This window comes from Pinus tabuliformis, chromosome 8, assembly GCF_031772625.1.
Source record: "Pinus tabuliformis cultivar Carrire ecotype Pingquan chromosome 8, CPIR1, whole genome shotgun sequence".
Lineage (NCBI taxonomy): Eukaryota > Viridiplantae > Streptophyta > Pinopsida > Pinales > Pinaceae > Pinus > Pinus tabuliformis.
The window spans coordinates 802,603,465-802,616,604 of NC_142294.1; the positions used below are offsets into that span (position 1 = coordinate 802,603,465).

Below are 13,140 nucleotides of genomic sequence, written 5' to 3' on the forward strand. Positions count from 1 at the left end.
TGTGATGAAATATTGATGCGAAAACTAAGTGAAGAAGAAGAATTCCACCTGGTTGAGATCACAAAATTGATGTGTTGATAGAAGGTGTCTATTATTGCATTTAATCACTAGACAATTTCCAAATAAACTTTTAAATTTATCCATGTCTTCTATATTAGCCAATTCATGTGAGAAGGAAGACATTCAAGATAGCTTTCAAAACTATAGATCCATTTGAGAGTTTTTTTTGTTAGAATTTATGATACAATCTATTATTGATTACGAAGAGTAAACTCTAAACATAAAAAAGTTTGATAATAGTTTAATGTGGATATTCTAAATTATTTCCAAAATTAAGTATTATATTAATAGTTTTTTTAATTAATAGATATATCGTATTAAATTATATAATATATTTTTATATAGAGTATAAAATTATTTTTTATTGAAAAATATATTACTTCATTTTTTTATTTTTTATTTTAATTATATATTTAATTTTAATAGATTGATTTGATTAGATTAAACACAAATCTTAAATATAAAATAATTAATAACAATTTTTTTATATTATTATTAATACAATATAAATTGTATGTGAAGGTGTTATATATATATATATATATATATATATATATATATATATATATATATATATATATATATATGATGATGGTTAACGTCCATTGAGACCAAACTTTGGTCTATCGGACCTAAAGAAACAAATTATTTAGTTTGATTTAAGATTTTATTCCTATGCTCAAAAAGCTTGGAGAGAAGCCTCCCGAGCTCACTGTAATTTTGACAATGTAAAAGGCTAGGAAGGTCAGTATTGCAACAAAGATTTTGAAACTGAGATCTAATGTGGTTGTACACGGGGCACTCTAAGAGGAAGTGATTTTCATCGTGGATGTTCGTATTCTCACAGAGATGGCAGAGCCTTTCCATCCATGGTGTTTTAGGAAGTGCCCAATGACCCGTTTCACTATGGAGCTCATGAGAGTTCATTCTAATCTTGGCTATATTAATTTTCTTCTTTGAGCTAGTTAAAACAGAGAGATACTTTTGATCTTCTAGGGTGGGGTAGATGACCTCCTTATATATATATATATATATATATATAATATGTCATAAAATAATTATAAAATAAATTTATGTTAATGAGAATGTTTTTCAAATTAATCACATCATTAGGATTTGGTCTATTTTTCGAACCAACTAATGTGGTTCATCTTGAGGACAAAGTTAAGACTCTAGTAATAAACAATGCAACTTATAATGTTTAACTTATATATATATATATATATATATATATATATATATATTTTTCAAACATTTGATTGGACCATAATTTGAAAGTCTTGTTGCAACTTTTACATAGTATAATGTAGTGTCCATAACTTCCTCACATATTTTATGTCATAATTTATGGATATAGTTGCAATATGCATGCATGCTATTTAGATATTTGTGCATTGATTTTTTATTCGTAATCTTTGTTCTAAAATTAAATCCCTAAAAATTGGTCATATACTGATAAGGAATTACTTCCCACTAGTATTTAGGGTTTTCCTTAACACTTATGTAGGAGTTAAATTGTAAATGTGGACTTACTAGTGGCTACTACACACACAAACTTATCCAAATCCTTGTGTCTGAGCAAGAAATTAATTTATCCACATTTCAATTTATTAGTTCTTTGATTTTAGACCTCTATGATCCATATTGTTTTTTTTACAAGAACGGTTATAGGATTTCATTAACTGTGTGGCTAATGGCCACACAATCAGTTACAAAGGGAGGAGCAATTTTCAGCATACCTTTCTACCAAATGGGAATTGGATCTTGCTCTTATCAGCTTCCTCTTTTTACAATTATTGAAGTGCACTTTCGCTGCTAATTGTCCAAGCTGAAAGATACAAACGAACTGTTGTAAAAGAAAGCAGTAAAACATGGTTGTTTATGGGATAGGCATCCACAGGATTTCCTTATTTTTGAGAATAGTTCCAGCCTCTAAGTGAACCACCTTGTTTGCTTGAATGTCTGCTTCTTTATTATTTGTTCTTAGAACATGAAAATAATTCAAGTGTAGAGACTTTGACATGCTTTTAATCGTTGTAATTAACCTCGCTAGCTACAGATCTGCTGGGTTGGAGTTGGTCGCCACTGCTCTTATGATTACTTGGGAGTCTCCAAAGACATTTTTTTCCCGAATTCCCAGCTCTTTGAGGAAGTTTACTCCTTGTAAGAGAGAAAACACCTCGGCTTGTATGCTAGATGTATGGCCTAGCCCCTAGGCGAAATTGTGTGGAGGTATGATGTCTGGCATAATAATGTGACCTCCCGCACTGGCCTTCCTTGGATTCCCTTTCGCTGCCCCATCAAAGAATAGGGAGAGAATTGGTTGATTGGACAGCCAATCCTGAAAGTCTTTTTCATTTTTCCTAATTTTCCAAGGAAAAATTACAACCAGATCTCTGTCTTGCTGGCTGAGATTTGAGTCGTCACCTATGTCTTCTAGCCACTCGCTTAGTTGGAATTTCACTGTGTTGGCTACTATTCTGTGGTCCTGATCTTTGCTCCAGAATATCCTCTTGTTCCTTTCCAACCATACCTGCCAGCTGATGAATTTTGGCAGTGCACTCCAAGCTGACTTGATCGATTTGTTTCTTGGTTGTGCGCCTAGATATCTGGCCATCCAGCCCGCGAACAAATCCTGAACAGAAGTAGGAAAAATGAAATCATAATTCCAAGGATCCAACAACTCTTGCCAAACAGAGATTGTAAATTTGCATTCAATCATGAGATGAAGGGCAGTTTCTGAGTTTGCCTTGCAGAGGATGCATCTGGAAGGTCCATTGAATCCTCTTTTCTGGAGTCTGTCCTCAGTGAGAATTTTTTGGTGACAGAGGATCCAACAGAAATGATCTATTTTGGGAATAGAGGGGAACTTCCATATGCCTACCCAAGGGGCAGGGTTGGGAGGCACGTGAGGGCGCTCAAGACACTTGGTGTATCCCTGCGTGACTGTATAGCCTGCCCGATTTTTCCCCCAGCCCCTCACGTCCTTTCTGTGTGCGTGGATAGGGGCCAGCCCGTGTAGAAGAGATCTGATCGCTGCCCACTCAAGTTGCAAGTCGTTGGGCACAGGGAGTTGTTTCCAACCCGCCCAGATATCCTCTGTCCACAGTGAAATGTCCCACAGGGTGTGGACGTTTGTTGCAGAAATCCATTTCTTTAACTTTGTAAAATCTCCCAATTCTTCCAATGGAGGACGATCCAGAATTCTGTCGCTCCATAACTGAATTCGCTTGCCATTACCAGGAATCCAATGCAAGTAGTTTTTTATCATTGGAGCAATTCTATTAATGAAAGTGCTGAAGTGATTTCTGGTTGTGTTTTTAGGCTGATCCAAACATCTGAGCCTCATACCTCTGAAGTATTTCCTCCACAATGCGATCTGTGCCCAATTTGGATTAGGAGCAATGATTTTCCAGATTAATTTGGCTCCCATAGCTAGATTTTGAGCTTTGAGATCTTTAAAATTCAATCCCCCTTCAAAAATTGGTTTTGTGATAGTTTCCCAATTGATTAGGGAAAATATCTTATCATTTTGTTTGCCACCTTTCCAGAAGAAGTGCCTGATTAATTCCTCCATCTTTTTGATGATTCCCACAGGTGCCAGGAGGACAGAGAATTTGAAAATCAGAAGACTGCTGAGAACTACCTTGATGAGCACTGTTTTGCCGGCGATGTTGAGCCAAGAGGATCCCCAGGCTTGCATCTTTGCTTTGAATTTGTCTAGCTGAGGAGACCAGTCTTTGCTTGATGCCCTCTTGTTGAAGATTGGTAGACCAAGATATTTGAATGAGGACCAAGTAGTGGAGGCTGCAAATCCAAGGCATCTAGCTATGGAGTTTGCAGAAGAAGCGGGGATGTTCCAGTAGTATATTTGACATTTACCCTTGTTTAACACGCTGCCTGAGGTCTTACAGAAGTCGTCCAGAACTGCTTTGAATTTAATAGCTGAGTGCGGTGTAGCAGCTCCCAGCAGAAGGGTATCATCAGCAAAGAGGGCATGATTGATGCATTTCACCCCTCTTGCAATGCATAGTCCAGCAATGTCTTGTTCTTGCTGCTTTTTATTCAAGTAGAAACTGAGAACAAAAGCCTGAATGACGAATAGGAGAGGTGAGAGAGGGCACCCCTGCCTCAGCCCTCTAGAGGCTTTGAAAAATTCAGCGGCCCTTCCATTCACCAGAGGGGCAATCCAAGGCTCTGATATGCAAGCTTTTATCCACTTTATGAGGCTTTGCCCGAATCCCAATTTATACATTACATCAAACAAAAATCTATGTCTAACACGATCAAAGGCATTAGCTAGATCTAATTTAATAACCATACCTTTTTCCTTTCGGTGTTGGCTGGAATGGATTGCCTCTTGTACCACCACGAAATTGTCCACCAGCTGCCTTCCCTGGATGAATCCCCCTTGATTGTCCGAAATGATTTTAGGGAGAAATCGCTTCAGCCTGTTTGCTATCACTTTGGTGATCACTTTGTACCCAATATTACATAGTGAAATTGGACGAAATCTATTGAAGGAGTTTTCCCCTTTTTCCTTAGGGATGAGGGCGAGAAATTCTGAATTTGTGTAGCCTCCAATCTTCTGACAATCCTTGGATTTCTGAATCATTTTGAGGAATTCCTTCTCAATTATCTGCCAACAAGTTTGTAAAATCTCGGTGTGAAACCATCCGGTCCCGGGGCTTTATCCGGATCCATGGTGAAGAGGGCCTCCTTGGTTTCCTTGGGCGTGATTTTGCTTTCTAGGACCTGGTTCATCTTGGGGGTGATGAGGTTAGGGACAGCATTCAGCAGGTTGTCATTTTGCTCAGCTCCTATTTCTTCCCTGTACAGCTTCTCAAAATGATCTGAAGCTGCCTTTTTTATGCTTGCAAAGTCCTTCAGAACGTTGTTTTCTTCTTTTATTTCAATGATGGAGTTCTGTCCTTTCCTAGCTTGAGCTTGTTTATGAAAGAAAGAGGAGTTTCTGTCGCCAGATTTGAGCCAAAGACTTCTAGACTTGAGTCTCCAGTACTCCTCTTCTGCCAGGCATGCCTTATGGAAGTTTTGTTGAAGCTTGGCCTCCTTTTCCAATTCCTCTTTTGTGATTTCAGCTGTTTCAAGATGGAGATGCTGGTTTTCTAGATCTATTTGAGATTTTTTCCTTTCCGCAGCTGGGTTGGGCAGGGACTTGGCCCAATTTTTTAGCATGGCTTTAACTCTTCTGAGTTTTTCCTCCCACACAAAGAAGGCAGAACCCTTAACAGGGTCTTTCCAGCAGTCTCTGACCTTGTCCATAAAGTCTGCCTCTTTGATCCAGAGAGAGCTGAACCTGAATGGAATAGGCCCCAGGTCCTTGGGGGTCAGCAGTTCCAGGCTAATAGGCTTGTGATCTGATATGCTGCCGTGAAGAATGTGCGATCTAGCTTCTAATCCTAGAAGCAGGAAGGAACTTTGCACTAAAAATCTATCCAGTCTTGCAGCTATGTGTCCCAGGCCAACCCTCTTGTTTGACCACGTGTACTTGCCGGCGGTCGGCTTAATATCTATCAGATCCCAATCTTGCATGAGATCTTCTATTGATTCTCTTGCCGGATCTCTGACAATACTGCCTCCTCTTTTTTCTGATGAAAGGAGGGTGAGATTGAGGTCTCCGACTATGATAATGTTTTCCAAATTTTCCAGATCTGCCAAGTTTTTGATGGAGTCCCAACATATTTTCTTTTCACCTGCATTGTTAGGAGCATATACGTTGACCAGACTAATAATTTCCTTAGATTCTAAATGTTGCAATTTTAACAAAATCCAATGAGTGTTCAGGGACTCAGAGATAAGGGAGAACTTATTTGGATTCCAGAGGGACCCAAGTCCTCCTGATGCTCCCCGGGCAGAGGTTGCATGCGCTCCGTCTTTTTTCCAAAACTTTCTGCTTGCTTGGAGGAAGGCTAAATCCTCCAGTTTAGTCTCCTGGATGAGAAGGATGTCAGGGGCTTCCAGTCTTATTAGACTATTCAATGCTTCTTCCTTGGCTTTGGAGCCCAATCCCCTACAATTCCAGGAGACTATCTTCATCATTTACTTTTGCTGTGATGAGCTCCTTTGGAGCTCTAGGTTTGGATCCTCTTCGTCTTTGGGGTTTTTGCTAGGAGTTTCTCTAGCGTTGGCTGGCTGCCCTGGAGCTTGTCTTTGTATGTTTCTTGCTCTCTTTTTTCCTTTGTTAAGATTCGGCCCCTTGTAGATCTTTTGGGGGTAGATTGTGATTCCCCTATTTCCCCTTCTTCCACCGATTCCTCGGACTCTTGGGTTTCCTCCTCCTCTTCCGACATCTTCCCTTTGGTTCTTTGGTTCGCTTTTAGATTTAGGCAGAGAGACTTCTTTCGGAGTTTTTGTCTTCTGGGTATTCATGGCTTCAGATCCGAGGATCTCAAATTTGTTCCCTTGGCTCTCCAAGGGTGAATGCTAAGTAGGGCCTGTTTGTGGGGCTCTAGTGTTAATATTTGCAGCCTTCCTGAAAGAAGTTTTGGATCTTTTTTCCTGATTCCATCCTTCTTCCTTCCCTTTTTCCTCTACCCCTTTGGATGGGCAATCTCTAGCGAAGTGTCCGTAGACTTGACACTTCCATCATTTGAACAGCAGCTGTTCATAGTCCAGCTTCTAGACATGCGTCCAAGGACCTACCCTTATTTTGATGGCTTCTGGTAGTCCGACCTCCAGATCTACCTCCACACAAATTCTGGCGCAGTCATACTGATCCTTGTTGTTGGCCTTGTCTATGAATTTCCCGAGAGTGTTTCCGATGTGTTTCAGAGAGTCCCAGTTCCAACAGTGAACCGGGAGATTGGGGAGCCTTACCCATACCGGGACCACAGAAGGCACATCCACCGCCAGATTGAAATCTGGTGTCCATTTATTCAAATATAGCCCTTGAGGCCCCATGAAGTAGGGGCCATTTCTGAAAAAGAGATCCTTATCTTCTTTTTCTAGGAATTCAAATAGGAAGTAACCTCTTCCGAAGAAGTAAGATGTTACCTTGTTCTTGATTAGCGGAGCCCAGTTTCTAGCAACCCAGTTCTTTGTTGATTTCGGGGAGGGCCAGAGACCTGTAAACTGACCAACCAGAGTGCGATCCGCTAGAGATAAAGCTACTTGAATCGGACCTTCAGGAGGAAGAGCGATCTCGAGGATTTCTTCTAGCCTTTTCACGAACTTGGCGGCTTCCACAACTTTCTTCTTGGGCAGAGAGGCCAACAAGGATTTGAAGGCCTCAGCAGCGTAAGGCGGAAAAGGGGAGGAAGGTCCCTGGGGGGATCCGGCTCCTCCATGGAAACCCTAGCCGACCGCAGCCAGACGATAGAGCCCTCGACGGACCAGCCCACAGGGATCGGAAAATGCAGGGGCGGGCGCGCGCGCAGTCTTCTCCTCTATGATCCATATTGTTACTCAAAAAGTCTTTAGGAGTAATTACTTCATTAGTTTTAGGTCGATGTTTCAAACCATCTAATGTGGTTCATCCTCTAGGATTTAATTTGACTCTTGACTCCTATTAATTTAAGATTGACCAATATATGTTATAATTTTTTATGCAAATTTTTCTATTAAACAATAAACTCAAATTTTTAAAAATATCTTCCTGATTTTGATTAAAATTAACCAAAAAATTATCCATTTCATTTATAAATATAAAAAAAATAAAAATTGACTACCTTTAATAAATATTATTACCTTTCCTAAACAAAATAGCACATGACGTGCATGATGTAATGGCTGATGTAATAGCAAGTTCGAATCCTGCGAGGTTGTAAAATGTTGTAAAAAGTTGTAAAAATGAGAGGGTCCCACCGAAGCTTACAAAAAAAAAAAAAAACACTCTGCAATCCAAAATTCAATTTGAATGAAATTTATTTTTAATATATAAAAAACATATGTCCATCTTAGTCACACTTTTACATCTTTGATAAATTTTCAACCTCATCTCTTATTCACCAATTTAATGTCTAATTTTTTAAAATTAAATAATAATAATAATGCGATTATTTTCCAAATAAAATTTATTTTTAATATATAAAAATCTTATGTGCATCAGACTTTTCCATCCATGACAAATTTTCAACCTTAATATCTAATTAAATGCGAATTATTGACTTCTCCACTCGTTACAAAATTTCAACCCTATCTCCACCATTTGATTTGCGAATTATTGACTTCTCCACTCGTTACAAAATTTCAACCCTATCTCCACCATTTGATTATTTTCCACCATGTGATAATGGAATGTGTTTATTTCCTATTCGACGCATTCCAATTCCGGAATTAGATATGGTTAGTTGACGCTCTGGGTCCCGTCGCATGTTGACGTGCAGCAGAGCAATTATTAAAATCAAATTTTAGGTTGCGGATGGATTGAGTTGCTTATATGTGACGCGAACTCGTATCAAGAAACTAAATATTGAGAGTACGTGGTGGAGTGTTAGAGGAACTATTGACAATGGAGGACTGGCAATGGTACTGCTCGAAATTGTGACTGTTGCAAATAGCTGCAAAAGCGACCCAGCGACCCCTGTTACAACTCAGCCGGAGGATCTGCTGAACTGGAAGGCTGGCGACCATAACTTTCCACAGTTCCTTTAATATGACTTTGGGAGGATTACCAATGCTTTCATTGCAGTTGGAAATGCCTATTTTGGATTTGGTACCACTGGATCCTTATGGAGAGATGGAGAAACCAGAAATTTACAGAAGTTAACACAATAAATAAATCACATAATAAAACCACGCGTCAGAATTTGGAATTGATTGAATTACTTGACACCAGAGAATAAATAAATAAACCCAACTTTATGGATAAACCTTGAAAGATCTTAGAATGCTAATAGAGTCATACTAATTTTAACTCTTACAAGTATGTCTAACTCTTTCCTGAATTTAAATTCTGCACGTAAGTACCATGTGAAGATTATGAATTTTATATTTTTCACTTCTGGTTCTTCGGTTGTATTTTTATTCTATTTTTTTAATATTTTTTTGTTTCTTTTTGCAGTGCCTTGTACTTTAGGTATTGTTAATGGAACATATCTATCATTTTTTATAAGATCATCTTTGTTTTTCTTTCGTCTCCTCTTTTATTATTGGAATAACTTCAACCATTCTTAATAGTTGTGTTCATTTTTTTTTCTATATCTTTTGATGTACTTATCACAACATGTCCATACTAACTTTCATCTCCATTATACCTGAGCTTTACAAAGCAATCCTCAAGAAATGTTAATTCAAGCTCATAGTTAAATTCAAATTCAATATTTGTTGTAACCTTATTCATATCTTCAACAACTGCAATATTTTTTTGGTTGCTGCCAACAAAAAAAATTCCATATAAACCCATTCTTAACACTTTCGTCCACCCTACCATCCATGATTGCGGTTTGCTATTTCTTATGCTTAGTGCTTTCTTTTTCATTATGATGAATTAGGCCTCTCCTTAAACTTGCAGAACTCCGTATTATGCAAAATTAGGACTTCCCCCAGCTACTTGTACTGCATCTGGATACCGTATTGGATTATGATGAATTACGCATCTAATTGCATTCTCACAAGTTAAATTTGTAAAATTCGATGGCTTTGAAGTGTAGTTGAGGAAAATGTTGTCTGTTTGGCAAAGTTACGATCAGCAGATTGACCTACCCGGAAAGCAGGCGTTACTGATCGGAACAATACGGCCAATTTTGATGATGTTTTTAGAGAACGGAGAAACTCAGATTGCCGTACCATTTTTTGGAAATTCCAAGGAAAATCATCCTACAAGATGCAAAGTTAAGAAAACCAATCATACTTTTTGTAACCGTTCACTTCAACTAAATCTTGAAGATGATATTTGCACACGGCACGAGAGGTGCGGTGCAAATTTTATTTAGTGGATAGCCATGGACATCTTTGGCATTTTATTGATATATTTGGCAGCCATGAAGAGAAAAGAGATTTAGCAGGAGACATTGGCTCCGGGATCCACACCCAACTCGCTACATATTGTATTGTAGTAATTAACTCTGCTGTTCACTGCAGGAGTGTTTCCACCATTGCATTCCATGCTGTTGATGGCTTTAATTGTGGCGCCGAAGCCCTGCCCGGAGGTTATGGCAGAATGACAGTTCTGCATCCAGAACCATACGGCCGTCTTGAAGGAGATGGTGGCGTCCTGCCCCACCACGTCTGGGTTGTTCAGCCCGTCGAAGCCTATGTTCTGCCCAGCTACTCCGTAATTGTAATTCCTGCATTCATTGTAAGTCGGTTTGTTAGCTCTCAGTTACCATTACAGATGACACGAGGGGATGGTATTAGTGAGTTACTTACCAGCTTAACTGGAGAGGGCCGCGCCCATGGTAGCTCTTCCCGCTCGCACACGGCCACGAGGTGGAAGTCGCATCACAGTAGATGATTGGAGGATTTATCTCGTTGATGTAGCACAGCCCTAACATGATGACGGAAGAATTAATTAATTAATTAATTGATCTATTAACATTCATCATCCATGAATTCTTTGAAATCAAATTGTAGATTATGGGGTAGAGATTATTATGGTTGTTGAGTAATAAATTATATACCTCCAGTTTCGTGCATCACATTAGCGAAGAAGGCAGCGAGCTCTCTCTTCTGGTCGTCGCTGGTACCGGTGGTGCCAAATCCAGAATATGCATTGGCAGCTGCGATGAAAGCGTCGTAAGTGTAGAATCCTTTGCCCTCGCAGGAGCTGGCAGCTCCGCCCGCAAGGCCATCGAAGACACTCTGGGAAATTATGGTGCCCACGTTTCCACCTCCGGTACTAGGAGATCCTCCACCTGAGCTTGTACAGGGGCCGCTCTGGCAGCCATCGCCGCAGTAGTCGGTGGTCGTCCCGCAGTATCCATACTTGCTGCAACAAAGACCGCTGGCACAGCCACAGTTTTGAGCATTAACACTGACTCCCACCAGGAGCAACACTAGCACCAGAACCATTACCGAAGTACCACAACTAACCCCCATAGCTAATAATTTTCTCTATTAAAGAATTCCGCGCTCAATCTCAATGTTTGATATGTTTATGGAACTACTCAATCCAATTCTTCTCTCTTTATAGGGAAATCCCAACGCAATCTCCTCTTCCCCTAGTACTTGTTAAGGTTGGGTCAATATTGGCCGCTTTGATTTTATCAAACAATTGCAGCCATCTTGAGTTTGATTTTATAAACTAATTGCGAGGACTTAATAGGCGGCGGGACGCGCTAACGTTGAACGCCCTAGAGTCTGCCTTAGCATTGGGTCTTTACTCCTTATCCGTTAGATGAATCGATTCTGTAATCAAGAGAGAATGGTCGTCCTCTAAAGACCTGAGAATTGTAGATTTGAACATTCAATAGGCAGGGGTAAAATCAAGTGTGTTCCATTGATACAGTATCCAATTTGAGAGTGAAATGGCTTGTGATTTGTTTTTCAAATACAGTTTAGAAGAAATTGTAATTAATAAAATAGACGTGAAAACTCGAGTGTTTCCATTTTGAAATTCCAACCCTATTTGAATAAGTAAATTGCATTCCGTACCCTATTGAATAAACTGAAGCTGCAATTGAGATAAGATGCCGCCTGATAAGCGTTGAATGCATCGAATCCGCCTTGAGGGACGCGCAGTGTTGATTGCGGGGAGTTCAAGTTTCCCATCTCAGTAATTTGTGGTTGTTACGTTGTTACGATGACGAGACATCATTTTCCTGGAAACGAGATCCCAATTCTATGATAGTGTTTTGAAGGACATGTGAACACACACTAACAAGATGTACAAAATTGTGTTTAATTGAATTTAGCTCTCTCATCTATATTATGAAAAGTAAGGAATTTTTTTTTTTTTTTTTTTGTAAAAATCACACTATTAGAGTGATTTTTGTCTACGCATTTCGAACCATATAATGTTGTAAAAATCACATTATTAGAGTGAGTTTTGTTTAGGCATTTCGAACCATATAGTGTTGTAAAAATCACATTATTAGAGTGAGTTTTGTCTAAGCATTTCAAACCATATAGTGTGGTTCATTGTCACGACAAGATAAAGAACAAGATCTTGGCATCAAGTTAAATAGATGAAGAGATAAAAATTTAATGGTTAGATTTTGACTAAATAATAATAATAATAATAATTAATTAACTAAATAAATCAATAAATAATGGAAAAAATAATTCCAGATAAAAATACAAATAAATAACAAAAATTATATATATATATATATAAACTTAACAAATGGAACGGATCTAATAACTAATTTTCCAGCCATCGTCTCTATTGAGATGACTTAGATATGCTAGTTTGCCATTGTCTCTATGCAGATTGCTTAGCTTTAGGGGCTAATATTCGCAAATGGGCTAATCTTCCATGCTTTTTCCAAAAACAAAATTCGTTAATTTCTCTTTTTTTCTAAAAATTATTTGCTTAAATTCTATATAGAGACTATATAAAATTATTATAAATTTGAATACTTATACTAAAACATTGCCAAACATTTTACAAATTGCATATTATATGCTAGTGAGATTCGCCAAGGTTTCTAAACTTTAAAATTAATTTCTATCCTTAAAATTTTCCTTGCTCCTATATATATATATATATATATATAAACTTAACAAGAAATTGCAGGGATCCAACAACTCTTAATTTTTCAGCCATCGTCTCTATTCAGATTGTTTTGCTTCCTTTCAATCTCTATAGCTTCCCTAAACTTACGGTGATGGAAATGATCTATCTTAAGTGATGGAAATGATCTATGTTAGCAATGACTCGAGCCTCTTCAATCCACATGTGGTGTTTTTTCCTTTCCGTATGTTCTGCTAATGTTGAAGAGTGGGTCCTCCCATGTTTGATGTCTGCCGCATGTTCCTGAATTCTCTAATTTATTGAGCGGCCAGTGTCACCAACATGGGGTGTTCCACATGAACAAGGGATTACATAAACACCTTTCATATTCTTAGGGTCCACAAGGTCTTTTACAGATCTCAGGGAACTTTGAATAGTGTCAAGGGGCCTAAAGTTTGAGTGAACCATGTGCTTTCTTAGAATCCTTGCAATCTTGTGGTTGGTCC

General features: G+C 38.6%; 1 protein-coding gene across 1 annotated transcript; it reads right to left on the reverse strand.

Moving 5' to 3' along the window:
- Positions 1-9,798: 9,798 nt before the first annotated feature.
- On the reverse strand, positions 9,799-11,123 carry LOC149238018 (endochitinase 4-like). Its single transcript, XM_089372894.1, has 3 exons — positions 10,641-11,123; positions 10,390-10,507; positions 9,799-10,307 (listed from the first exon to the last, which is right to left on the reverse strand). Exons 1-3 carry the CDS (start codon positions 11,056-11,058, stop codon positions 10,019-10,021), a joined length of 825 nt encoding a protein of 274 aa, XP_089229020.1. The 5' UTR covers positions 11,059-11,123; the 3' UTR covers positions 9,799-10,018.
- Positions 11,124-13,140: the final 2,017 nt, after the last annotated feature.

Coding starts and splice junctions, on each gene's coding strand:
- LOC149238018 (XM_089372894.1), bottom strand. CDS start 11,058: ATGGGGGTTAGTTGTGGTACTTCGGTAATGGTTCTGGTGCTAGTGTTG. Junction 10,508..10,640: donor TGTGATGCACGAAACTGGAG/GTATATAATTTA, acceptor TCATCATGTTAG/GGCTGTGCTACATCAACGAG. Junction 10,308..10,389: donor GGCCCTCTCCAGTTAAGCTG/GTAAGTAACTCA, acceptor CAATGAATGCAG/GAATTACAATTACGGAGTAG.